The following is a 27755-nucleotide window of genomic DNA, read 5'->3' as shown; positions in this document are numbered from 1 at the left end:
GCTGTGGGGATGTGTGTGTAATAGGGAGAGAGGTCAGGTGACTGACCATTCGTCACACACACACACAGCCTACACACAGGCACTCACGCATCATCTGAAATAAAGGCTCTCTATCTTAAAAGTTAAATATTCTCAATTATGAGTACATACCTATACTCCACCACAAAGCATTCCATCTTATTATTAATTCAGCATCTTGATGCTCCTGAACAACACTCCACACTCATGAACAGTGTATATCTCTGCCATATAATTTAAAACAGATTTGATCAGGTCCCAGTGTGTATGATCGTAAGCTAGATGACTTGCAACTCTCCATGTCCAGTTCAATGCGCTAGGCAGTCTGAGGTGAGGATGGGCTCTGCTCTGGGGAGGCAGAGGAGGCTGGCTGGCTGGTTGAGTTGATGATTTTCAGCAGCAGTTTGCCCTCTATCATCTCCCTGCTGCTGGTGACAGCTGCCCAGCAGCAGTGGGCCCTGGTCCCCATAGTCCTCCATAGTCCTCCCCCGCTGTGAACAGCTGGTTCCCCCTAATGGATCTACTGAACCTGGGCTGGGCCCCACTGTCTGTTTGTTTGTCTGTCTGTCATTGTGTGTGTCTGTGTGAGGACCATGTAGTCCAAACACAGGCCCTATTCACATATAGCATAGCAGGCCACTAGAGGAGCATCTAATGACTAGGCCTCATTAGAAGACATCGCCGTTTCTAAAGAGGTAGAGTCATTGTTTCCCCTGTGGAGAGGTAGAGTCATTGTTTCCCCTGTGGAGAGGTAGAGTCATTGTTTCCCCTGTGGAGAGGTAGAGTCATTGTTTCCCCTGTGGAGAGGTAGAGTCATTGTTTCCCCTGTGGAGAGGTAGAGTCATTGTTTCCACTGTGGAGAGGTAGAGTCATTGTTTCCCCTGTGGAGAGGTAGAGCTGGAGAGTCGTATGCAACGGAATGAATCGGAACACCTTATCAGGTTTATTACCTATACTCAGAACCGAACACAGAACAGCACCTTCTCCATGTAAAACACTTTAGAGAGGCCAAACTGTGAGAATGAAAGGAGAGGTAAGGGGGGGGGGGGGGGGGGGGGGGTAGTGTAGAGGATGTCCAGGGATGGAAGGGACTCTGGCATTATTAGATTTGCAACAAGCCATAACACTGTCTCCCATTGTCTGTCCCTCCCCCAAACCCCTGACCGTAGAACACTCCCCCCTGGCTAAAACTCTCTCCAGACAATTGCCACTGGAGTGGAAAGTATTCCAGAGCACAATGCCGATGCTCTCAATGGGTGCTTTTGCATGCCACCAGTGCGCCGTCACCAGCAGATGGGGAGCTAATTAGAAGCCATTAAAGGGCTTTGATAGTGTGTGTGGGAACCAGGCGGAGGCAGGGGGTTAGGCCGAGGTCCGCTGGTCCCACTGTGAACGCGTAGGCACAAGCTGCTGCTGGATGCAGAGTGCCCAAGATGTGCCTGTCCCTGAGTGTGAGGGAGAGGGCAGCCAGGGCCAAGGACACAGTCCTAGACAACTGTGGGACTGGCTGGATCTCTACATCTATGGCCGCAGCACTTACGATCAGTAAATACAACACGTTACATTTAGAATCCAGAGATCTGACAATATTGATGTCAATTAATAGACTGTTAGGATGAACAGCAACGTAGCCATGAACTAACTTTGTTCATCCTCTCAGCTGTCAGCAACACCCCCTCCCCCTGCAACATGCCCCTGTTTCGTGGAGTATTTCAGTTGAGAGCAGGACAAGCCTGTGGAGCTCAGGAAAATAAATAGCCTCACACACAGTAACTGTTCAAACGCCTCCAGACCTTACAGCAGCAAGCCTGTTCTGCTGATGACACATCTGTGAACAGGAGCTGCCCTGTCATCGGACAGGATGTGACTGACTCCCCACGGCCAGGCGCTCATTAGAGGCCAGTCTCCCCAGGGGGACGCCATGGCTGACCAGGCCAGAGCAGGGCAGGGCATAGCAGGCCATGGCAGAGACGAGCAGTCACCACAGGGAACAGGAGGGAACCAATCATAACAAACCCATTGAGTAAGCAGAAATGACACACTCAGCCCCCCCCCCCCCCCACTCCATATTATCATCATTATTGTCCCTGTTCCTAAGGTGTCTCAATCACTATCAACATTATACATGTGACATTGAGGCAGCTATGAGAAAACCATGACAGCGTTTCACTATCACATCACACATTCTGTATACGTGACACCGCACCACTCCCATATGAATGACGGCCCTCTTCTCCACATACCTGCACAGGTGTGATCATTATCCACCAAATAGGAAGAGCCAGACTGGGAACTGGAAACGAATGTCACAGCTGTAGGGAGATGGTGTGTGTGTGTGTGTGTGTGCGCGCTGGTGCGTGGGTACTTGTGCTCAAGTTAAATTACATTATAAAATAAACTCTACTATATTATGTCATGTTGTCATTATGTTATGTTATATGATTGAATGATTATTGCTAAGTGTGACGTCCACAATCAACAATGATATCCATAATTATTGTTGACTCGTAGTTTTAGAAAACGTGTTAAACTCATTCCACGGAGGGCCATGTGTGTGCAGGTTTTCGCTCCTCCCTTGTACTTGATTGATGAATTAAGGTCGCTAATTAGTAAGGAACTCTCTTCACCTGGTTGTCTAGGTCTTATTTGAAAGGAAAAAACCAAAACCAGCAGGCACTAGGCCCTCCATGGAATTAGTTTGACAACACTGTTTTAGAAGGTCCATGTTTCAGGAAGCCCTTTGAGCAGTAGCTATTGTTCCATGGTAATAATAACAGCTAAAACATGGTTAAAACATTACTGGAATGGCCTTTCCCCTCTGAACACCAACTTCTCCCCTCACTACTTCCTGTACTCTGCTTTTGTGGAACTACTTTCTGTAGCGATAAAGAGGGCGTATTAGCCGATACACTTCCCCTCTACAAATGGGACAATTTACAGTATAATGACAAAGCTGTGGGGGGGAAGTTTCTGTACTGGCACAAACTATTGAAAACACTGCTGTGCTGTACACAGTGTTCCTTCTGAGTGACAGACTGAAACGCTTCCATGCCAGCCTTTTTGATAATAATAATAATTTACTTGTAAATCACAAACAAAATTCAGCAACAATACATCAAAAAGTTGAAAAAACAATAACGATACCTCAAACCATTACCTAGTAATACAAAATAAAGACTTTAAGCAGATTAAGTGATCAAACATTTAAAGCTAGTTGTGTTTTAAACAAGGAAATTGAAGCAGACTCCTTGACATGTGTAGGCAGAGCATTCCAGAGCTTTGGGACGACATGTAAGAAGGCCCTGTCAGCCATGCTGCAAAGGTTTGTGCCTGGTGTGACCAGGCTGTTTGAGCTTGATCTTTGTAGCGTGCGTGCTGGAGAATAGTCCTCTAGAAGTTTGCATATGTATTTACGTGCATCACCCTTAAGGGCCTTAAAGGTCAGCAGCAGAATTTAAAATGTGATCCTGTATTGAACAGGAAGCCAAATGGAGGTTGAATAAAACAGGGGTGCTGTGAGTTTTTTGTGTAGTTTATGAGAGCATCCTGGCAGCTTCGTTCTGGATCATCTGGAGTCGAGACAGAAGCCTTACTGCGATTTCTGTCAGCTGTGCATTACAATAGTCAAGCTGAGATGTTACCAGGGCATGGACAAGCTTCTCAGCATCCGCAGTGGACAAGAATAACCTGATTCAAGCAATGTTATACAGGTGGGAAAATGTATTAAGTGCTCATCTTACCCTATGCACTCTTAGAGCCAAAGGGCACAAGCTCTGTTTTGCTGCAATTAAGTTTTAGGAAGTTCAACTGCATTCATCTTTTGGTTGCATCTAGACAGTTCTGTCAGTTTGGTTGTTACAGTCTCAGTGTCCCCTTTTGTTCTCAAATATATTTGTGGGTCAACAGCATAAAAATGAAAGTTTAGTCCAAATCTTTGGATTAGTATATCAAGTGGCAGCATGTATATAGAGAACAGGAGTGGCCCCAGAACTGAGCCCTGTGGGACCCCTTGAGTGACTGCCGCAGGGTTGGGTTCATAATTTCCAAGTGTCACAAATTCTTGTCTATCAGTCAGATAGGAGCAAAACCACTGGAGTGCTGTGCCAGAGAATCCCAAAAAGTTCTTACGTCTGCTAATGAGAATCTCATGATTCACTGTGTCAAAGGCTGCTGTCTTGTCCAGAAAGAAGTAAAAGGATGCTAGTGTCTCTGTCATCAACAAGTAATTTGATGGATGCTGTAATTGCATGTGTTGACATTGATACATACAGAATACAATGTACAAAGATGAAATACAACGTGGGATACATTTTTTACTGCACATCATTAACATTCATTGGTGCAATTACATGTCAGTTTGCATTCCAGCATTAACTACAATGAATGACTGGCCATGGAAGAGGGGATTTTGGATGGGTGGGTGATGGTGGGAGGCATTGCCATTCTGTCAGTTAAAATCAGGAGCTAATATGTTTCACTTTTCTTTTCCCTCCTCTGCCTCTTCCCTCTCTCCTCTCTCTCTCTTCCATTGCCTTGATGTGCTGCAAACAGGCTGAAAAGGGCCCAGCTGTGTGGAGTTATTGTTGGTGTCAGTAGGAAGTGCTGATAGCTTTTGCAGCTGAACAAAAGCTGGATGAGGGGAATAGAGGGGCGCTCCAGACACTGTGGCTCCAGTCTAGATTCTCTCCAACAATCCCTGCACCGCACTCCCATTGTTCTGTCTGCCTCCCCCCGCCCCCCTTCTCACTCTGCCATGTCATCTGCGACCTGGGACAGAGGGCAATATATATTTATTTTCTTTAGGGGCTACTGCAGCAAGTAAAAAAAGGTTCCTTGTTAACTATTATTACTGGTAATAACAAAGTTAAGTAATCATTTTTGCTTGTGAGGCTGGTTGCCTACTTCTATGGGTAATTTATTTGGATCCTTATAACAATGAGTTTAGTTTATAAATGTAATATTTAAAAACAATTGCAATTATATACATAAGCAAATTAACCTAGATATCACCAGAAAAACTAGGGGAAAAACAAATTAAAAACAGAAAATATTACATTTATAGTTATTTTCGCATATGGTCTTAAAATGTTGCATAACATATAATTGCACTTTAAAGCACTGTTTGCAATCAATAGCTTTGTTAATGAATACATAACTTTTTCTTGGACATTCTAGCTTTTAGAAAAGCTGCATATTTCATATAACACATTTTGCTGGTTGCTAGTGTGTTCATGTGATGAGGCATCCACAGAGAGACAGACTCCTGCATATAGACATATTTCCATGTGAAGGAATGCTGCCACAACTTATCCTATCAATTTGCTAAAAATGCGGTACAAATGCATGCTTTCACTTTACAGCTCTCCGTCTTTATCTTTCTTTCCCTAAAATAGTATTCTCGAGTAAACTGGCAACAATGGCCGTTTGCAGGTGCGTGGGGCGGTAATATCATCAGAGTGATTTAAGGTGATAAATGAATGATGATCACCGCAGCCAGATTGTTCTCAGGGTTTGCGCGCTATGCAGGTGAATGCGGGAGTGAGAGCCTGTTGTTTGAGGTCTCCATAGCGACCGCCCGCTCGGCGCCAGGCTGACAGGCTTCAAGGCTCGGATGAATGGGTGACGTCACGGCGCTGGCGCCTGCCAGTCTGCCTCGGCTTGTTTGGACAATCTGGGGGAAGATTCAGAGCAATGCAATTTCAATGTGCACACAAGGCTGAGCACACACGGAGAACATGTGAAGGAATTCGTGAAGTTGCTCACAGGAACTTCCCTTCACGAGTGGAAAAAGAGAGTCTGTGCTAAAAAGTGCAGTTTGTAAGTAGCCAATAATGAGACAACAGATTCTCTGCCATCTATGTTAACAGGAGAAAGTGCACGAAAGACAGAGATGTGTAAATAACCTTATAATAAAGAAGTAATGCTACACTATATTGTGAATGTGCGTGTTAGGCCTATAGATCTAGCAAATTGTTTGAATGGACTTGAACCATATACTACCAAACGGTAATAAACCAGTTATGATCCATAGTCTGGGTAGGTCTTAGTTTATAGCACCTTAATGACATGGTCATATCTGTGGTGCACTCTCTAACGGTTATTGGGTGAGAAAAATCTCAAACGCTGTGGTTATTACCATCAGCCATCCAATCAATCCCATCCCACACACATTCACAAACACAGCACACATACCCAACACCACCCCTTGAGTGTCCCCAGGAACTCTACACCTGCAGAGTCCCTAAACCATGGACAGCTGGATTCCCACATCTCACCCGTAAAAAGACAGAAATTTGTTTCGATTTGTAACGGCATCCCTCAAACAGAATGTAAATCCTGATAACCAGGCGCGCGCTCCCATTGGCCAAGAACTCATTTGTGAACCGTCCTTCTAGCGCTAAAACGGCGGTGCTATTGGCCCTCGCTCTGCAAACAGGACAGTTTGGGGGCGCCCCCAAATAGTCTACTATAAATTCAAAGATGTACACTCGTGCGTTGTTGAGAACTGTCAACATCACTGAGACAACATTCACAAGACTACTAACAATACTTTTGGAGCCTTCGCTAATCTTTTTACGCACCATCTTTTCATTATCCTTGGAAACTACAACATCAGCCAATATGAAGGTTGTCGGACCTACCTGCGCACTGAAGAGCAAGGTTGGAGGCAAGGACATGGTGCGGTGCCTATCCGACCAGAGCCTTTCCATCTCCAAATGTAAGATCCCGCTGCTGGACGAGCAGATGACCGTGTTTCTGCAGGACATGAACAGCTGTTATAGCAAGCTGAAGGAGCTGGTCCCCACTCTGCCTACCAACAAGAAGGCCAGCAAGGTGGAGATCCTCCAACACGTCATTGACTACATATGGGACCTGCAGGTCGAACTGGACGAGCCGGAAAAGAGCCGTCAGCAGATCAACGTGTCCCGCACCCCTCTGACCACCCTGAACGCAGAGCTGGCCAGCATCACTGTCGAGGTAAATATCACTCTGACACGTCTTGATGAGTTTTTACAAGAGCTACCTAGTGTCTCCCATCTGAAGTAACTATAAGTAGTAGTAAGAATAGTTTGTAACTGTGCGTAAATTGGTTTGTTTATAACTGCGTAAAGTTATGTTCAGTTTCACATGCGTGTCAGTAGGCAAGTAATTTCACTGCAAACACTGACCTAAACGTTTTTATTTTCTCTCCAGAATGGATGCTCGGATGACAGAATCATGTGCCGCTAGAGCTCTCGGAGTATCGCACCATCATTCCAGAGCGACCACCACGATGAATGAACAAGGTTACATTATGTGACATTTGATCACTACCAAACCTTGAGCCAAGTAGGGAAGTTGCAAACTCCCATGCTAGAAAATACTTTCGATGGACATTCTCAAGAAGCGAGGAACTGTCACTCAAGGCATTCGATCCATTTCGAGATCTCGGATCTCATAGAGACGATTGGGTCCGAATAGACTGTGTTAGCCAGGGGACCATGGCAGTTACTGCAAACAGCTTCGCCTGTTGTGTAGTTGCTCAAGAAAGTTTCTTGTGAAACATGTAGAAATTCAACATTTTATAAAGAAAAGTAATTAATTTTCTCAGATTCCTGAGCGACAAACTGTATTGTATATTACAATGTCACACTATGTGAAAAAAATAGTTTATTTTTTTTATACAATGTACCTTAAATGGTGTTTTTATTAAAACAAGACAATTCTTTTTAAACATGGTTTTTGGTGTTCATGGTATGTGTGTCAGATCATTCCCATTCCACATCACATTCAGTTAGGCATAATACATTCATATAGTGTTCATATATGCACAGGCTTGGAGAGATGAGGAAGACAAAGATTCCCTGGACTAAATTCAGGAATAACATCATTTTGTGTAAAATGTGTGTGGGGGGGGGGGGGGGGGGGGGGGTCTTACAATATCATTCACCTTCACCAATTATTCAAATTATGTAATTTCAGGAGCTGAGGCAGTTAACCATTAATGAGGCATACAACAGCAAATTACAAGTTAGCATACAGTATAAATAATATGGTGAAGTCTTGAGTCAAGAGGTCGTGACGGATATTGACAATGATAACTGCAGAAAAGATGTGCTGAATTGTCAAACAGATTAGCAAAATTATAGGAAAGCATTTGGTCTAATCAGGAATTAAGTAACTATTCATAAAAAATATATAATAGCAATTTGGAACATGCTAAAACACTGATGTAAATTGTGTTTTAGTTGAGGATCCTCTACATAGGCGTTTTCTATTTCGGCAGGGCAGGGGTTAAACTGTTTTTGGAAAGGCAATTCGTTATAAGATTTATTGTGTCTCCCTGGTGCAATGTTTTCCCATTTCCCTGCATTGCGATGCGCACAGCTGCAGCCCCGGCGTTCTGAGGCACGGCCAGTGTGTGATTGTGTTTGTGTGATAGCTTTGTGACAAGGGCAGGGGCGGGCGGTGGGGCCCAGACTGAGCGGCGCCTCGGCACACCTGGGGAAGTTCAGGTTAAATAGCTCCACATTCCTCAACACACAGCTGATTGAAACATTAACAGTAATCCACGAACCCAGGCCACAGATGGGTGGGGCGCTCTCCCAAGAAAGGGACTCTCACTGTTATAGATTCTATTCCCACACATAGAGACAAAGTATATAGTAATAGCACGTTTATACTGTAACATAAGTAAGCTAAATAATTTACTTATTTTAAATAAAATCTGCGTAATATATGTTTAGCCTACTTGTGGATGAAATATGCCACGTTTTCTGTTATTTTTCCAATAATATATTCCCGTTTGAACTGACCTTTCAATCATACATTTTTTCAGAGGAAAGTTTAAAGGGCCCTCTTACAGGCTACAGCCATCAATTCAACGTCTGTTCCACGTTAGTTCAACGTACTTTCTTAAAATGAGGTGGAAACAACGTTGATTGAACCAGTGTGTGCCTTGTGGGTTCTGACTGGGAAGGTTTTGTAGGCTACAGCTGGGGCCTAGCTTACACAGTAATATATTACACAAATATATGCCTAACATTTGTTTGCCTTAATGCCGAACAATCACAAAACAGCAAAAGTATATTGTATCTTTACTGAATACTTTAGGCACGCATGCGTATTGTAGCCTGTTTGTCTATGTTTTTCTGGAATACCTTTTAATATACCGCACCCATGTGGCCGCTTGGTAGACTGCAGTCCACCCAAATGACAACTCTTGTTCATGGTTAATTCACAGGCTATAAACTGGCACCAAGTGAAGGCAGCAATCGGACCACAGCTGTCATGTGTAAAACAACCACTATGCAATGTTATTGGGATGTGGGCTACACTCTTTATGGTTCAAACAAATTTCACTCCAAATTCCTTCTTGTTGCAGTAAAATATACTGAACAAAAATGTAAAAACAGAACATGCAACAATTTCAAAGATTTTACTGAGTTACAGTTTAAAGGAAATCAGTCAATTGAAATAAAATCATCAGGTCCTAATCTGGGAATACAGATATGCATCTGTTGGCCACAAATATCTTTAAAAAAAAGGTAGGGGTGGGGATCAGAAAACCAGTCAGTATCTGGTGTTACCACCACTTGCCTCATGCAGCGTGACATCTCTTTCGCATGGAGTTGATCAGGCTGTTGATTGTGGCCTGTGGAATGTTGTCCCACTCCTTTTCAATGGCTTTGCTTAGTTGCTGGAAATTGGAGGGAACTGGAACACTGTCATACACGTTGATCCAGAGCATCCCAAACATGCTTAACAGGTGACATTTCTGGTGAGTATTCAGGCCATAGAAGAACTGGGACATTTTCAGCTTACAGGAATTGTGCACAGATCCTTGCGACATGGGACCATGCATTATGTTGAAACATCAGGTGATGGTGGGGGATGAATGGGACGATAATGGGTCTCAGGATCTCATCATGGTATATTTTATGTCAATAGCTCTGCTCTGGTGGACATTCCTGCAGTCAACATGCCAATTGCACGCTCCCTCAAAACTTGACACGTGACATTGTTGCGTAACAAAATTGCTAAAATAGCCCTTTATTGTCCCCAGCACAAGGTGACCTGTGTAATGATCATGCTGTTTAATCAGCTTCTTGATATGTCATACTTGGCAGGTGGATGGATTATCTTGGCAAAGGAGAAATGCTCACTAACAGATGTAAACATTGTTGCACAACATGAGAAATAGGCTGTATGTGTGGAAAATTTCTGGGACCTTTTATTTCAGCTCATGAAACCAACACTGTACATGTTGCGTTTATATATTTTTGTTCAGCACACACACACACACACACCATACCTGGGGTGCAGCTGTGAAATATGCCAGTGAATGCGAATTGAAGCAGTATATACACTGCTCAAAAAAAATTAAGGGAACACTTAAACAACACAATGTAACTCCAAGTCAATCACACTTCTGTGAAATCAAACTGTCCACTTAGGAAGCAACACTGATTGACAATAAATTTCACATGCTGTTGTGCAAATGGAATAGACAACAGGTGGAAATTATAGGCAATAAGCAAGACACCCCCAATAAAGGAGTGGTTCTGCAGGTGGAGACCACAGACCACTTCTCAGTTCCTATGCTTCCTGGCTGATGTTTTGGTCACTTTTGAATGCTGGCGGTGCTTTCACTCTAGTGGTAGCATGAGACGGAGTCTACAACCCACACAAGTGGCTCAGGTAGTGCAGCTCATCCAGGATGGCACATCAATGCGAGCTGTGGTAAGAAGGTTTGCTGTGTCTGTCAGCGTAGTGTCCAGAGCATGGAGGCGCTACCAGGAGACAGGCCAGTACATCAGGAGACGTGGAGGAGGCCGTAGGAGGGCAACAACCCAGCAGCAGGACCGCTACCTCCGCCTTTGTGCAAGGAGGAGCAGGAGGAGCACTGCCAGAGCCCTGCAAAATGACCTCCAGCAGGCCACAAATGTGCATGTGTCTGCTCAAACGGTCAGAAACAGACTCCATGAGGGTGGTATGAGGGCCCGACGTCCACAGGTGGGGGTTGTGCTTACAGCCCAACACCGTGCAGGACGTTTGGCTTTTGCCAGAGGACACCAAGATTGGCAAATTCGCCACTGGCGCCCTGTGCTCTTCACAGATGAAAGCAGGTTCACACTGAGCACATGTGACAGAGTCTGGAGACACCGTGGAGAACGTTCTGCTGCCTGCAACATCCTCCAGCATGACCGGTTCGGCGGTGGGTCAGTCATGGTGTGGGGTGGCATTTCTTTGGGGGGACGCACAGCCCTCCATGTGCTCGCCAGAGGTAGCCTGACTGCCATTAGGTACCGAGATGAGATCCTCAGACCCCTTGTGAGACCATATGCTGATGCGGTTGGCCCTGGGTTGCTCCTAATGCAAGACCTCATGTGGCTGGAGTGTGTCAGCAGTTCCTGCAAGAGGAAGGTATTGATGCTATGGACTGGCCCGCCCGTTCCCCAGACCTGAATCCAATTGAGCACATCTGGGAAATCATGTCTCGCTCCATCCACCAACATCACGTTGCACCACAGACTGTCCAGGTGTTGGCGGATGCTTTAGTCCAGGTCTGGGAGGAGATCCCTCAGGAGACCATCCGCCACCTCATCAGGAGCATGCCCAGGCGTTGTAGGGAGGTCATACAGGCACGTGGAGGCCACACACACTACTGAGCCTCATTTTGACTTGTTTTAAGGACATTACAAAGTTGGATCAGTCTGTAGTGTGGTTTTCCAATTTAATTTTGAGTGTGACTCCAAATCCAGACCTCCATGGGTTGATAAATTGGATTTCCATGGATTATTTGTGTGATTTTGTTGTCAGCACATTCAACTATGTAAAGAAAAAAGTATTTAATAAGATTATTTCATTCATTCAGATCAAGGATGTGTTATTTTAGTGTTCCCTTTATTTTTTTGAGCAGTGTATTGTCATGGGCTCCCAGATAAGTAATAATAGTATTAGGCTTGAGGTGGACAGTCAAGAGCGCCACCCTCTGGTGTTATTGCACCACGAGAAGGACAAAGCAATTTGACCCTGATTTGAACCTTTGGTGTATGTGTGTTAATACGCCAGCCCGATTATGATAAGACCAATTGGTGAAATACATTTTTCACCCATCAGATCAGCTCTGAAAAAGATCTGATGTTAAAGGAGCAAAAGACCAAATACTGGGATAATTTGTAATTAATTTTTTTAATTCAGGATTTGGCTGCTTATCTAAACACAGCCTAAATGAGGCATTACTTACATATGCTCATCAATCCATTGGTAGAGTAGGCCAAGATTAACCTCCATCGCACTCGGTTCTTGGCAGTATTTTGCAGCTTGTTCCCCCCTATGAAAAATGATTGGTGTCCAGAGGTCCAGAGATGAGCCATGCCTCAGACAACCATCAATTCTTCTTGATTAATAAATTGTGGACAAAAGACAACTGTTGGAGCCATGAGTGTTTAAATAGAAATTTGTATTTACATCAATATCAACATCAGTTAATGCTAGCCAGGTTCCTTTGGGACATCACTAACCATAACCCTTACCCAACCTTAACCATTTAAAAAAAAAAAATGTCAACTTAGAGATGTCCCAAGGATCCAGGATAGCATGGCCCTATCAACATCGAGACAAAACCGTTGGAATATACATCTTGTAAAACAAAGGAAAACTACAAAAATTAACATACCCAGGTGAATCCTTTGTTTTTGACTTCATTGCATTTCTACATAATGAAATTACTTAAGTAATTAAACTTGACAAAACAGAAATGTTATTTTCGGGAGAAAAATTCAAATAAAAAGTAAAAGTAAGAGGTTGATATGCCTTTCATTCTGTTGCATTCCACTGCAAAGGGCTTCGCCAGTCACTGAATCACCAGTCCACACATTACTGCTACTGTTAGCTACCCACTGGCTTCTGAACAACAGTACTCAGTCCCCTATGCTATCAGTACAATATCATATGACAATATGTACCCAGTTACTGTCTGCATATACAATGCATAGATAAAAATGTACACTGTCAAAAACCATACAAAGAACTGGAGAAATATCTTTGGATTGCGCAAGATTTAAGGTACATTTCTTGGAGTCAAGAGTAACAGTCAAAGGAAATAAAATACTAGTGAGAGCTAGGAAAGAAAGGAAGAACTACTTTATAAACAGTCCCTAGTCAATAACGCCACCCCATCTTTTCTATAATACTCATACTCACTCCAACACTGTCCTTTCTTCATTCACTGCAATTCGGTGTTTGTTTCCATCACCACCAAACCTTTTGATAATTTCAAAGCTCCAAACTGTCAATGCACCACATCCAAATAAAAGTGCTTCTAAAAAGAAACACATGGCTGTTATCACTTAGAAAAAACATGTTCAGAAGATAATGACAAAGTGGAAAGTGGGAAACCCTCACTCATCAGTCCAAAACGTTAAAACAAACTGCAGACTAAAATGGTATTGACCTTAATAGACAAATACACAAGTTAGAATTTGACCAAGTCTCATACTCTGTGCAAAAAAAGTGATCTATACAAAGCATGTACGATACTTTTGTAGCATATTTATAAATTCGTATTCACATAGAATAAATTGTGACATTAATACTGCAGTACCGTTTGCTTACGAGTTTGACACTCAGTTTCCATCTAAAGCATAGAAGAAAGTTGTATTGCTTGAATCTGCATAATATAGAAATAACCTGCGCTAACAGCTCCCCAAATGTATATTTCAATTAGAGGGGCATATCAAAAGGATAAAAGAAAAAGAAACCAATGCTGTGAATGCATTGAATCTAGTAAGGCTGTAATGACTAAGAAATATTGCAACAATCCTTTTACATAGAAGCCCTCTGGTAAAGTGCAGCCATAGCGAGTTGTACCGTATCCCATCCTGTATCAAATAGATTCTGTTTCCCAGCACACATACGATGTGGCCTCCTCTGGTGTAGCAGACACACTCCCACAGGAAGAACAAGCAGGGCCTCTTCTTGAACTAAGTCATACACACTCCACCCAGAGGGGCAAGCCTACAACGGGAGGCTGCATTAGGTATGAGGTGTATCTTTATTCCAGAGTCTCACTGTGTAGTTGGTTTGTTTTCACTGTGGCTTATTATGAGTGTCCTCCACGCTCAAGCCGGAGACCAGTGGAGGGAGAAGATCTTGGGGCTCTGTTCGGTGACCCCTAGCCATCCCTTCTCCCACCCACACTGCAGACACATAGGTGGGGCACTGCAGTCTTTGCTGTCCTCCTGGTGAGGGCTCTTATAGATTACATACGTTTTCAGCAATATTTCTGTAAATGACAAAATGGATGGACAGATGTTACAATAAATCCACACTGTTCAGGCTGAGCTATCAAACCACTACCGGTAAGTTATTACCTTTAACCATTTTTATTTATTAACACATTTCAAGCCATCTACCTGTTCAGGTCCCATTGGCATCCGGCCCATTCCCATGGAGTTCATACCCATCTGTGCTCCACCAGCACCACTGACCGGGCCTGGCCCGCCCATGGAGCCATTCATCATCATGGGCCCCCCAAACTGGCCTGTCTTCCCCTGCTGGGTGAACTGATGCTGGGGGTATGAGCTGAAACAGAAAGAACAGAGTAGAGAAGATCGAGAGAACAGGAAGTAATGTGTTCTCCCCCATTATAATCAGCGCATCAGACATACTTGTTCCGTGGAATTCCACCCTGTGGCCAGCCTTTCATGTCTGCTGACTGGTACATGGGGCCGCTGTGGGGGTGGTGTTGCATCATGGGATTCTGAGGCCCTCCCACACGACCTGGCATGTTGCTGGGCGGGCTGCTGCCTGCACCTACAAACGAATGGTCCCCCTGCTGGCTCATTCCTGTAAGCACAGCCAGGTCTTTGAATGAACAATGCATACTTGTAATGATGCGTTAGAAATAGCAGTTAGACAGGACAGTTAACATTACAAACCCTATGACTGGACAAACTCCACGTCAGAAGGGTATGAATTTGAAAGGGAGTAGGTACAGGAGTATAGAGCCTTCTATTTTAGAGAATAGCAAATGGAGGAGATGCTTCAAGGCTAATAAATAAATGGAAATGTATCCTGGTCAGACCATAGTTCCCGCCGTAGTTGAACTGCTGCTGTCCTGGCTGGTTCATGGGGGGTCCTGCCATTGGGTTGTCCATGCCTGCAGGGGCCGTGATGTTAGGTGAGGCGCTGAAGCCTCCTGCTGCAGCCTGTTGCTGCTGCATTAGCATCATCATCCTCTGTCTCCTCATCTGTAGTGTCATCATCTCTCTGCTGCGCTGAGCCATCATCTGAGCATTCAGGAATCCAGGCTGCCCAAACAGACAGGGGAACACACTGATATGACTACAAGCACTTCGCTACACTCGCAATAACATCTGCATGTGACCAATAAAATGAGATTTCCTACATGGCAACAGGATGGGTTTAATCTGTGTGTGAGAGAGAGGGGTGGTATGCCCTACCAGATGTTGATTTTATGGAACATGACATGGGAGGGGTGTGACTACCTACCTGACTCCCCATACTGGGCTGCATCCCAGGCCGCAACGCAGGGTTTCCTGTAGGGGTATTCTCCATCTTGATGCCCATACCCTGACGGGTCTGGTTCATGAACTACAGAGGGAGAGAATAAAGTTAGTCACATTTGCCATCCATATAGGTGATCCACCTGCCTGCGTCCACATGCCTCTACATCTAGACATCACAATCAAATATAGCCTTTTCTGCAACTTTGAAGTGATGTGTGTCATATGCTCATACCTGCTGGCCCTGTAACCTCTGCACCAGCTGCTGTCTAAGGGGCTTGATGGCACTCATCATGCGGGGTCTCATGTTGGCGCGGGGGTGGACCATCTCCCCCATGCCAGGGAAGCCCCCTGAGCCTTGCTGGCCCCCCATCTGGTTCATCATGGGGTTGAAACCAGCAGGGGACTGGCCCTGCATGGGGTTACCCCCATAGGCTGACTGCATGCCCATAGAGGGGGGTCCTGGGTACCCCTGGCCATACATGGGCTTCTGCTCCACCCCCATGGAGGTGTCTGGTCCTGGGCCAGCGAAGGGCTCTGATGGGGGCCTCCGCCCCAGACCTGGCTGTGGCTGCTGCTCTGGACCATGAGTCTGGGAAGGAGAGAGGTTAGACATGGTCAATATAACAGTATGATTCTTGTCACATGGTTTATAGGCACTGTAAATAAAGGATTCAGCTCCATGTTATCTGGAAGTCCTCATAAGGTACCTGTCCTACGAGATCGGGGATGCCCAGGGCCCGGTCGATTTCCTCAAGGGCGATAACATCAGTGTTGTTGAGCAGAGAGTCCAGCTGGTCCAGCAGTGCCAGCTCGTCACTCTGCCCCTGGCTGGTGGAGGGTGGAACCAGGAGCTCATCCAGGGGGTTCCCAAACTTACGCCTGGTACACAACAAGGAAGGGGGGTTAGTACAGTACAGGCACCAGTTGTACTGTATACAGAGGAGCCAACACACTCCAGACCAAGTGCTAATTATGTTTGGGTTAACAGAAGACAGAGGCAGACAGTGAGTGTGTATAAATGTGTGTTTATGATTAAGATGGTTTTTCACCTATGTGTGTTAGTGGGTGGTCTGTCCATTCCCATGGCACTGTCAGGCCAGGAGGGGGAGTGAGGTGGAGGTCCCTGCCCACTGAAGGGACTCATCCCCATATTCACCTCATTGGAAGCTACAGAGTAGAATTCAGCATGAACCAAATCATACACAAACATGAACACGCATACAGTTGGTCATAAATACTCAACCAAACTACTTGTAATATTCACTCACCCCGCCCACCAACACACTACATACCCATTTCCATGAGTTGCTGCTTCAGCATAGACCTGGTGTTGCCAGGTAAACTATTGGATCGGTTGACCAAGGGGCCTCCCATTATGCCCTTGGAGTTGAAGTCCATCCCTGGCCGGCCCATCGAGGGGTATCCTGGTGCCCCCACAGGACTGCCACTGGACTTTGGCATCCCCCAGTCACCTTGCCCTGCCATGGAGGGCCGCTGTGGCATCCCCATAGCCCTGTTCATACCTCCTAGAGAACAGTCTTGTTAACGTCAATTACCTAAATATATCTAACTGTAGAACTGAACAGCAGTGCTGTCATTGGAGTGTAATAAGGAGAAGCCAGAAAGGTCACTAGATTGAGAGGGAAAGGGGCAAGAACCAATCAACCCAACGCAAGAACCAATCAACCCAACGCAAGAACCAATCAACCCAACGCAAGAACCAATCAACCCAACGCAAGAACCAATCAACCCAACGCAAGAACCAATCAACCCAACGCAAGAACCAATCAACCCAACGCAAGAACCAATCAACCCAACGCAAGAACCAATCAACCCAACGCAAGAACCAATCAACCCAACGCAAGAACCAATCAACCCAACGCAAGAACCAATCAACCCAACGCAAGAACCAATCAACCCAACGCAAGAACCAATCAACCCAACGTAAGAACCAATCAACCCAACGTAAGAACCAATCAACCCAACGTAAGAACCAATCAACCCAACGTAAGAACCAATCAACCCAACGTAAGAACCAATCAACCCAACGTAAGAACCAATCAACCCAACGTAAGAACCAATCAACCCAACGTAAGAACCAATCAACCCAACGTAAGAACCAATCAACCCAACGTAAGAACCAATCAACCCAACGTAAGAACCAATCAACCCAACGTAAGAACCAATCAACCCAACGTAAGAACCAATCAACCCAACGTAAGAACCAATCAACCCAACGTAAGAACCAATCAACCCAACGTAAGAACCAATCAACCCAACGTAAGAACCAATCAACCCAACGTAAGAACCAATCAACCCAACGTAAGAACCAATCAACCCAACGTAAGAACCAATCAACCCAACGTAAGAACCAATCAACCCAACGTAAGAACCAATCAACCCAACGTAAGAACCAATCAACCCAACGTAAGAACCAATCAACCCAACGTAAGAACCAATCAACCCAACGTAAGAACCAATCAACCCAACGTAAGAACCAATCAACCCAACGTAAGAACCAATCAACCCAACGTAAGAACCAATCAACCCAACGTAAGAACCAATCAACCCAACGTAAGAACCAATCAACCCAACGTAAGTGAGTAAGAAAGTTATTTGTTGGCAGCACCACCCTGTGGTGGACACATACCCATGCCTCCAGGTCCTGGAAAACCGTTGGTCATGCCTGGCCGGATAGGGGCCTCCATGTTCTCCAGTTTGATGAGGGTGGGGCAGGGGACATTCCTCCTCCCTGCCAGGCCTCCACCACCACCCAGGGGCCTAGCGTCCAATGACAGAGCCCTTTGGAGGGGACCACGCTGGGCAGACATCATGGCTCCTCTCCCCCCATCTGGAACACACAGAGGAAGGGTCAGTACAGGCCAAGGACAAACGCTCTACATATGGTAAGGATGTGTGGTTTGCTGCATAAGTCAATTAAAAATGGGCAACATAAGCACTTCTGGAATTATCTATTCAGAATTAGCAGCCACTCATGCTAGTTTACCATGCAAACTGTCTGGGCCACTTCCCCGCTGGTTTCCCCCTTCTTTTCCAGCTCTGGAGTCGGGCTCGGGATAAAACCCAGAGCTGGAGTTCCTGCAGCCTCCAAGAATTGTCTCCAGGGTTTCCAACTGGGAAGGATAACATTTGTTTGTTTCTGTTAACAAGCTGCTCTTTGCTGAATAAATATAAATTAATTAACCATAGGCACAACGTCTCTCCCTACCTCATCAGGTGGTTCAGTCTTGACCTTCCCCACCATGGAATTGGGTTCAGAGGTTGTGACCCCTGAGACTCCCCTCCCCTCTAGCTCGTCCAGCTTTGGCTTGACATCACCCCTTGTCCCTTCGGAGTCGTCCTTGTTGAGGAGGTAGTGGAGGAGGGCGTGGGTCTTCTCCTTCTTGGGGCTGTGTTGCTCTTGCTTCATCTCAGCCCCCCTTGCCCCTGGCCCCAATCCTGGACCTCCTGGCCCAGCCTCTGGACCACCATCAGTGACCTTTCCCGTGGCCTCAGCTGTGATGCGGGCCACCTCATCTGGGGTGTTGCCATTTTGCAGCAGCTTGTGGAGTATCTTGTGCTTCTCCTGCAGGGACTGGTTGACAAAGTGTGCTGCTGCAGCACCTGCTCCTAGGCCTTGCTGTCCCACTGCAGCAGTGGAGGACGACACACCCGTGGAGGGGCTGGGCATACCCCCCAAGCTCTCCTTGGCCTCGGAGCCCATGGGGGTGGTGCCAGGGCCGGCCTGGGGGTTAGGGGGCACCAACTCCTCTGTAGGGGAGTTGAGGAGCTGCAGGAGCTTCTTATGGCCCCTCTTGTTGTCAGGGCCCCGTCGGTTGGCTTCTCCCCAGGCTGGGCCCTCCCTGTTGGCCTGGCTGTCTGGCTTGTCTGAGGTCCCCTCTGTGGTGGGGGTATGTTGCTGCTCCCCTCCACTGGCCAGTGAGCTACCCGGGCTCTTGGAGTCTGAACTGCCTGGTTTACAGACCGCGCCCTGCCCCTGGCTTGGTCCCTGCTGGGTGGAGTTGACGCTTGGGGAGCTGTCAGGCTTGTGTGCGGGGGGAGAGGTGAGTGCAGGTAGAGAGGTGCCCACCCCCTCACTGATGGCCTGGAGGGCATTTAGGGAGCTGCTGGAGAAGCCAGTGCTCACTCCTGACCCCCCTGGGTGACCCGAGCTCATGGGAGAGTGCATACCTCCTGGGGAAAAGGGGCTAGCGCACATTTTGGGGCTCCCCCTTACTCTAGGGGAGCCCATGATGTTCTGCTGGGGGGCATTCATACCTGGACTGCCCTGGGGGGGGCTAGTCACGGCCCCCATGCCGTACCCCACTCCATGGAACGGGGCCTGCTGCTGCTGAGGATGCTGTAGATGCTGCTGATGCATTCCAGGGAGGCTCATCTGACTCATCCGATTTATCTGGTTCATCTGACTCATAGAATTCATCTGGTTCATGGAATTCATCTGAGAGTTCATTGGATGCATGGAGTTTGTTTGATTAATGGAATTCATCGGACTCCTATTGTTCATTGAATTCATTTGAGAGTTAATTTGATGCATCGAAGGGTTCATTGAGTTAGTCTGATTAATGGAGTTCATCCTGTTGCCAGCTGCATACGGGGGCCCGCCTCTCTGACCCATGTGCCCCTGCTCTGCCCCCATGCCGAAGCCCCTGTTCATGCCACCCATGCCCCCTCCAGGAGCCATGTTCATCTGGGTGTTGGGGAGGCCCATGCCCTGGTGCCTCATCACACCCCCGTGGTTGGTTTGGAAGCCATTCTGCTCCCTGGCAGGGAGAAGGAGAATGAGAGGTCAGGAGTGGAAAACTACCTACAATAAAGTAAAAACCTCAATCTGACCTACTACAACTGGACAAAGAAAACAGTTAAATCCTACACTGAGTGGGTGATGGTGATGCCATGGTTCTGAGCACACCAAGCTGACATACTAACCTCTGTAGCAGGTGGGTAGAAAGGAAGGTGGGTGGCTCATTGGAGGTGTGGTTACGACACAGTTCGCTCCTGGTTTGAGCCGTGACCGGGGTGCCGTCGGAGAGAGGGAACCGGTAAGATGGCGTCTCGGCACAGCCATGCAGGAAGGCTGGAGAGAACCATGAAGACAGTAAATGAGACTGACCAACCAACATGCTTATCACCTAATAGTAGTCTGTTATAAATGAGGAGCAGAGATGCTTTGTACTTGTGCATTTATTGCTCAGTATCAAGGGGAGACATTGTGAGAAGACATGGTTATATTGCAGGGAGCCAGAAAAGAAGAGTATAGCAGAGAGAGACGTACCCTCCTGGTAGTGACGTTTGTAGGACCAGGGCTGGCCCTCGCTGCGATGAAGGAACATTTGCATGCAGCGCCTCACCAGGTCCTCCCAGCCTGGATGCATGGTGGTGTGGAGAGAACTCTGCTGTTCGATCTCTATCAGTTTACCTATCAGACAACACAACCACAGGGCAGGGGTCACATACATTGCAACTGTATTCTTATTTCATTTTGATCAACAAATGTCTGTGTCCCAGACTCAAATTCATGTCCTAAAACGGTACAGATCAATAGACAATCACAACAGTTTGAGAGCGTGTTCGGTTACTCAGATTGAACGAATGGAGCGAGCATTTGAATAGAGAATGAACATGTGACTGTAGCGTGTTTACAGTCGTCTCACCTGAGAGCTCATGGCGGGTGCTGAACCTCTCGGTCCTCTCCACTGCATTGACGCGACGGGCCACGCAGATCATACACGACTGCAGGTCTGGACATACACAGCCACAGCCCAGTCAGTACACAATCATTCTCTAATTAACCTAGATCAGGCTCTACAACATTTGTCCCAGTTCCCATAATACATTTACAGAAAGTCAAATGTGAGAAGTACAACAGGTCTGTGTCATAAATAGAAAATACACATTTAACTGTTACACATGATTGAGGAGGACGTCCTGCGCCTAGCTCACTACCTTCTCCTTCCTCCATCATGGCACGGGGCTGGGTCAGGGCGAAGCACTGCATGGTCTCGTAGCGCTGCCTGTTGGGACCCTCAGACTGCCCATGGTTCTGATGGTTCTGTCCGTGACCGTATTTCACCAGCATACGGCAGTTAAAGGTGTGGCTCTTCTGCCGCAGTGCCTCTCCTCCCCATGACCCACCATTGGGCGCTGGATGAGATAAAGGGACACAATAATTACTTTCATGCCATTCTGCAGTGCCACTAAATAAAAGTGAAATGGCATATGTTCAAGTTTTATTGGGACTGTGTGTCTGGCACCGTTGGTCTTGGGCAGGTTCTTGTGCAGCTGCTCCCGGTCATCCTCATGGAGGATGTTGTAGACAGAGGTGTTGATGAGCTCCTCCTGTTTGTACTGCAGGTACTGGGTCACGTTGTCAGACACAAACACGATGCTGCCCTCCCGGTTCACCACAAACAGGAAGCCATCCAGGGCCTGAGGGAGGGGGGAGAGGGGAGAGAGAGGGAGGAACAGAGGGAGAATTCAATTTTCAACTATCAATACTAATGTTTGTGACCAGCTGCACTTAACCTCTCTAGGGTAGGGGGCAGTATTTGCACGGCCGGATAAAAAACGTACCCGATTTAATCTGGTTATTACTACTGCCCAGAAACTAGAATATGCATATAATTGTTTGATTTGGATAGAAAACACCCTAAAAAGTTTATAAAACTGTTTGAATGGTGTCTGAGTATAACAGAACTCATATGGCAGGCAAAAACCTGAGAAGATTCCAAACAGGAAGTGCCCTCTGACCATTTCTTGGCCTTCTACACTCTCTTTATTGAAAACTGAGGATCTCTGCTGTAACGTGACACTTCCTACGGCTCCCATAGGCTCTCAGAAGGCAGCAGAACGGGGAATGATGACTTTGCAGGCCCAGGCTGAAAAACAGTAGCGCATTTGGATAGTGGTCGATCAGAGAACAATGAGACTGGGGGCGCGTGCACGAGCCGACACCATGTTTTTATTTTTTTGTCTTTGAACGAAAACAGGGTTTCCCGGTCGGAATATTATCGCTTTTTTACGAGAAAAATCACATAAAAATTGATTTTAAACAGCGGTTGACATGCTTCGAAGTACAGTAATGGAATATTTAGAAAGTTTTTGTCACGAAACGCGTCGGGCGCGTAACCCTTCGTCACCCTTCGGATAGTGTCTTGAACGCACGAACAAAACAGAGGATATTTGAACATAACTATGGATTATTTTGAACCAAACCAACATTTGTTATTGAAGTAGAAGTCCTGGGAGTGCATTCTGACAAAGAACAGCAAAGGTAATCCAATTTTTCTTATAGTAAATCGGAGTTTGGTGAGGGCCAAACTTGGTGGGTGTCAAAATAGCTAGCCCGTGATGGCGAGCCATCTACTCAGAATTTTGCAAAATGTGCTTTTGCCGAAAAGCTATTTTAAAAATCGGACATAGCGATTGCATAAAGGAGTTCTGTATCTATAATTCTTAAAATAATTGTTATGTTCTTTGTGAACGTTTATCGTGAGTAATTTAGTAAATTCACCGGAAGTTTGCGGGGGGTATGCTAGTTCTGAACGTCACATGCTAATGTGAAAAGCTGTTTTTTGATATAAATATGAACTTGATTGAACAAAACATGCATGTCTTGTATAACATAATGTCCTAGGGTTGTCATCTGATGAAGATCATCAAAGGTTAGTGCTGCATTTAGCTGTGGTTTGGGTTTATGTGACATTATATGCTAGCTTGAAAAATGGGTGTCTGATTATTTCTGGCTGGGTACTCTGCTGACATAATCTAATGTTTTGCTATCGTTGTAAAGCCTTTTTGAAATCGGACAGTGTGGTTAGATTAACGAGAGTCTTGTCTTTAAAATGGTGTAAAATAGTCATATGTTTGAGAAATTGAAGTAATAGCATTTCCACGGTATTTGAATATCGCGCCACGGGATTCCACTGGCTGTTGAGTAGGTGGGACGATTGTGTCCCACATACCCTAGAGAGGATAAAAGAGCTAGTCACAGAATTGTATGTCACCGATTCAACATAAGGAGGTGAACCTAATTTCACTGCCCTTTGACCCCCACCCTGTCCAGAGGCTAACCTGTAGCAGCAGCGGTCCCAGATGGTCCTTGTCAATGACCCCTTGACCAGTGGAAGACACATCTGCCTTCTGGACGTCGTCATCGCTGCATGAACTCTTCCCTGCAGAGGGACAAGGATCCACAGTTACTTACATTTACATTTTAGTCAGTTAGCAGACACTCTTATCCAGAGCGACTAACAGTAGTGAATGCATACATTTAAAAAAAAAATAGTTGTACTGGCTCCCTGTGGGAATCGAACCCACAACCCTGGCGTTGCACACACCATGCTCTACCAACTGAGCCACAGGGAAGACAATTCACATTAGATGAGGTAAATCCAGTTATTACAGTGCAACACATAGTGCAGGACATAACTCTAAACAAGCAGCTTGATATCCATTGTGGAATTGTGAGGATAAATTAGAAACAGAACTGCAAAACAGTTTTGCAGGAGACCAAAATTAGCCTACAGACACCAGTTATCCAGCCAACCATGTCACTGTAAAAATGACCAACTGCCCACCACCAGGAGGCAGCATTAACAAAGTTTATACACTTCTAAAAATACCATTAGATTCAATCATGATATAGTTCAGTGTTCAACATATTCTGATTCGAAGAGAGATTGACTTGGAAGGGGGAGATTGAACAAAAATAGCTTTTGGTTCTTTATGTAGAGTTACACAAGGCTAACACTAATTTGAGGGAAGAGATGAAAGAGTAGAACTAAATTAGACAGGAGTAAAGGTATTGGAGAAAAAAAGGGCAAGAGATAGGTGGTTAAAAGGTAACAGAACAAGACGGCCTTCATCATTCACTTCCTGTAACTATGGCAACTTGGCTCTACAAAGCTCCAAGCAGCAGCAGCCAGCTGTGGCCCTGGGGTGGATACCAATCCAATAAGTTTCCTTCCTTCTCACCTTCCTCACTGGTCTAAACCGAGTGGATTGCATAGGTATAAACGGCACATAATTTACCTGAAGGCTAGGTGGAGCTAATACCATACTGCTTACACAATCCAACCACTTAAGAGCCACAAAGGGCAAGGGGGGGGGGAATTTATGGTGCTTGAATCCCTCGCTTGTCTTGAGCCCTCCCCTTCCACCCTGATCTCCAGTCCCATCCGTCTCCTAGGCTGGGCCTGCCACTCCAGTGCAAGCAGACACATGAGCCTAGAGCACCATGGCCTTGAGCCATCGCCACCACGACTCAATTACAGGTGTTCATTACCCACCAACACCGAGGCCAGGCAGCCACCACCTAACAGCTTCATCACTGACAGTCTCTACAGCCCAGTTAGACACAGCATCCTCCTAATCATAAAACCATGCACTGAGCAAATACTACATCAATGATTTATGACTAACCATGTTCTCCTACCTCCTTTTGTTAAGCTAAAATCCAAAACATGCTGATATTATGCACCCCATTATTTCTATTTTGCACTTTCTTCCACTACAAATCTACCATTCCAGTGTTTTACTTGCTATATTGCATTTACTTTGCCACCATGGCCTTTACCGCCCTTATCTCACTTCATTTGCTCACATTGTAAATAGACTTATTTTTCTACTGTATGTTTGTTTTACTCCATGTGTAACTCTGTTGTATGTGTCGAACTGCTTTGCTTTATCTTGGTCAGGTCGCAATTGTAAATGAGAACTTGTTCTCAACTTGCATACCTGGTTAAAAAAAGGTGAAATAAAAAACAATTATTAAGAGCACACTAGTGGAATCAGTAGAGAGCATTGGGGAGCTGGTACCTTGCTCTTTGATTTGCCTGATCTGCCGGACGGTTTCCTTGAGGATGGCACATTTGTCTGGCTTCACGTTGAAGCTGACCATGTTGCTGAGGTTGGCAGAGATCAGCTCGGCCAGCTCCTCAATGTATTTACTCTCCTGCTCCCTTCTGCGCTTGTCACACCTGCAGGGTGGGGGAGGGTACGGTCAAATATGTCACCATGACAACCACACCTATCCTCCATAATGACCAGAAATCTATGGGAATGAAAAATAGATATTGAAGCCAAGGAAAGGGGCATTTCACAAAGGCTAGGGAGGAAAGAAAACTCTTTGCTTATAAAACACACTAAGACAGGCACACACAGAGAGACAGAAAGGAAGGAGATGCAGACGGAGGCACAGCTCCCAACAGTGACTCGCCCAAGGCCTGGTGTATCACAGGTGGAGATCTTGCGTTTCCGTTCGGAGCACATGGGCGCCATGGAGTTGTCTGCCACGCCACTCATCCTCAGCACATATCAGCACCTGGGGAGACAAGACAGATCTGAGACGCAGACACTGACTGACATGTGACCAGTGCTACTGACTGGCTTATTGTACTTTATTCCGCTCCGATTTATGCGTTAGAGCAAGGGTTCCCAGACATTTTTTTACTCAGGCCCCCCTTCCAGCATTGGGGAACATCCCATGCACTGTTAACGACACAAGTTGTTCACACCCCTCATTTGCAGAAAAAAAATGTGTGCAGGTTTTAAAGGTCATTTTCTTGCAATTCTATACATTTTGCCATGGCTAATGTGCATTCCTGTGATATGAGTGACTCAAACATCACAACAAAATCTATGGGCTAAAAAACATTAGCTTACATGGGTTAGTTGATCTGGACATTTCTGAAAGTTATAAATAGCCAAGGTATGCAATGACTGATATGACAAGAGGAACTGATGATGTAACACCCAATTTCCAAATTGCACCTTGTGCATTCTACCATTACAACTTTTAAGATTAAGTTGAAACTGCGTTAGGCCTCTTCTTAGTGCACCTTGTCCAAGAGGTTTGTCCATTACTACTATTATTCCATACACTAACTACCAAAATCCCTCTCCTATTTTTCTTTTGAATTGACATATTAACAAAGGCGATTCAGACAGTAAGCGGAGTTAGCTAATAGCTACACGAGTCTTCCTACATAGCATTTGATAGGAGGAAAATCTCATCTGTTCCAGTTTGAGGGACTGATGTGATTTAAAGCCTCTGGAGAAATGGGTCATCCTGCGTTCAGCCTGCTGCTGCCTGCGCTACTCCTCCTCTAGCAGTACAATAAACACCAGCACAGGGACAAGCTGAATTATATTCATGGAAAACAATAGAAAATGTTGGTCCTGAGATTAGACTATACTGCATTCACGTTTCCAACAGCCCCTGCCGCCACTACACACCTCTTCCCTTCATGGCCACTTCTCTTACCCAGAATCCTCCCTCTACATCTGCTCTTCCCTTCTTCGTAGACTCTGCCCTTGTTTTCCTCCCCTGGACGGGCCTTGACCCCCTCAGGGTTCACACCAGAGGAAGACGGCCACTACTTTCCCTTTCCCGCACCACAAAGAACAAAAACATTCAAGTTCATTGTTCCAGCGCTTGAGAGGTAGGCTACGACACACACAAACTGAAATGGGCAGGCAAGCACACTGGCACGCACAGACATACCGTCTTTCTCACAATCACACACACGCTATGAGCTCATCATTCCTGAGTGGAAAACTGCAGAATGGATGAGCGCTGTTATGCAACCTCAGTCCAAAACTGCAGGCTTGGACGTGTAGAGCAGCACCTCTGACACTCCTAGGGGGTTTCTCAGTGTACATACTACCGTGCTCCACATGCTCATGCGCCAAGTACATTCTCCGAGGACGTTTTTGTGAAGATGGGATAGTGTGGAGAACAGATAAAGCATTACATTTGAGAAGCACCCACACCCCCCCCCCCTACTGTATTACCTCATGCTACGCCCCCAGTCACTGAACCTTCTTCCAGCCAGGACAATGGCAACAATAGTTACAGTAGCTAGCTGATAGTTATGAAGTATGTGAGAATCATAATCTAACCAACCCTAACCAGATCGCAAAAATGACTAATGTTAAGGCAGATGTCAATTCTTCGTGGGTAGCTAGCTAAATTATGTGTGGCTATATCTGGCTTGCTAGCTAATAGAAGTTGCTATCGCTATTGACTTCAAAGGTTAAAAAATAAATACAAATATCAGGCAAGTCAGTTAACCTGTTGGGGATAGGGGGCAGTATTTGCACGGCCGGATAAAAAACGTACCCGATTTAAATCTGGTTACTACTCCTGCCCAGTAACTAGAATATGCATATAATTAGTGGATTTGGATAGAAAACACCCTA

At 45.8% G+C, this 27755-nt stretch overlaps 2 protein-coding genes and 1 long non-coding RNA gene across 5 annotated transcripts in view; 1 reads left to right on the top strand and 2 right to left on the bottom strand.

Moving 5' to 3' along the window:
- Positions 1-3176: 3176 nt before the first annotated feature.
- On the bottom strand, positions 3177-6364 carry LOC106565792 (uncharacterized). Its single transcript, XR_001319733.3, has 2 exons — positions 6211-6364; positions 3177-5689 (listed from the first exon to the last, which is right to left on the bottom strand). It is a non-coding gene; the product is annotated as an uncharacterized LOC106565792 (long non-coding RNA).
- Positions 6365-6505: 141 nt separating this feature from the next.
- LOC106565791 (DNA-binding protein inhibitor ID-1) lies at positions 6506-7736 on the top strand. Its single transcript, XM_014133320.3, has 2 exons — positions 6506-6996; positions 7213-7736. The coding sequence occupies exons 1-2, from the start codon at positions 6640-6642 to the stop codon at positions 7246-7248; spliced, it is 393 nt and encodes a 130-aa protein (XP_013988795.2). The 5' UTR covers positions 6506-6639; the 3' UTR covers positions 7249-7736.
- A 4710-nt stretch (positions 7737-12446) lies between these two features.
- LOC106565793 (nuclear receptor coactivator 3) overlaps positions 12447-27755 on the bottom strand; it is a 35898-nt gene continuing 20589 nt past the window's right edge. For 2 of the 3 annotated variants that reach the window (XM_014133322.3, XM_082959353.1), the window contains exons 2-21: positions 25771-25875; positions 25371-25531; positions 23625-23725; positions 21806-21980; positions 21498-21695; positions 21206-21292; positions 20827-20970; positions 20481-20628; positions 18763-20314; positions 18541-18667; positions 18184-18384; positions 16826-17059; positions 16583-16700; positions 16241-16412; positions 15766-16122; positions 15517-15618; positions 15089-15314; positions 14673-14850; positions 14418-14586; positions 12447-14287 (exon numbers count right to left, since the gene is read on the bottom strand). In XM_014133322.3, coding sequence (XP_013988797.3) covers positions 14276-14287; positions 14418-14586; positions 14673-14850; positions 15089-15314; positions 15517-15618; positions 15766-16122; positions 16241-16412; positions 16583-16700; positions 16826-17059; positions 18184-18384; positions 18541-18667; positions 18763-20314; positions 20481-20628; positions 20827-20970; positions 21206-21292; positions 21498-21695; positions 21806-21980; positions 23625-23725; positions 25371-25531; positions 25771-25856 — 4548 coding nt within the window. In that variant the 5' untranslated portion in view covers positions 25857-25875 and the 3' untranslated portion in view covers positions 12447-14275. The remainder of the gene's footprint in view (positions 14288-14417; positions 14587-14672; positions 14851-15088; positions 15315-15516; positions 15619-15765; positions 16123-16240; positions 16413-16582; positions 16701-16825; positions 17060-18183; positions 18385-18540; positions 18668-18762; positions 20315-20480; positions 20629-20826; positions 20971-21205; positions 21293-21497; positions 21696-21805; positions 21981-23624; positions 23726-25370; positions 25532-25770; positions 25876-27755) is intronic. The other variant, XM_014133325.3, reaches the window with a different exon arrangement.

Source organism: Salmo salar, chromosome 12 (assembly GCF_965601325.2).
Source record: "Salmo salar chromosome 12, fSalSal1, whole genome shotgun sequence".
Taxonomy (NCBI): Eukaryota; Metazoa; Chordata; class Actinopteri; order Salmoniformes; family Salmonidae; genus Salmo; species Salmo salar.
Note: the sequence above shows the minus strand (reverse complement) of the source record. Positions and strands in the feature narration are given on the sequence as shown.

Bases quoted from the DNA above. Each gene is read 5' to 3' on its own strand.
- LOC106565791 (XM_014133320.3), top strand. From the start codon at position 6,640: ATGAAGGTTGTCGGACCTACCTGCGCACTGAAGAGCAAGGTTGGAGGC. The intron at 6,997-7,212 runs GTAAATATCACT...TTTTCTCTCCAG, and splicing joins TGGCCAGCATCACTGTCGAG to AATGGATGCTCGGATGACAG.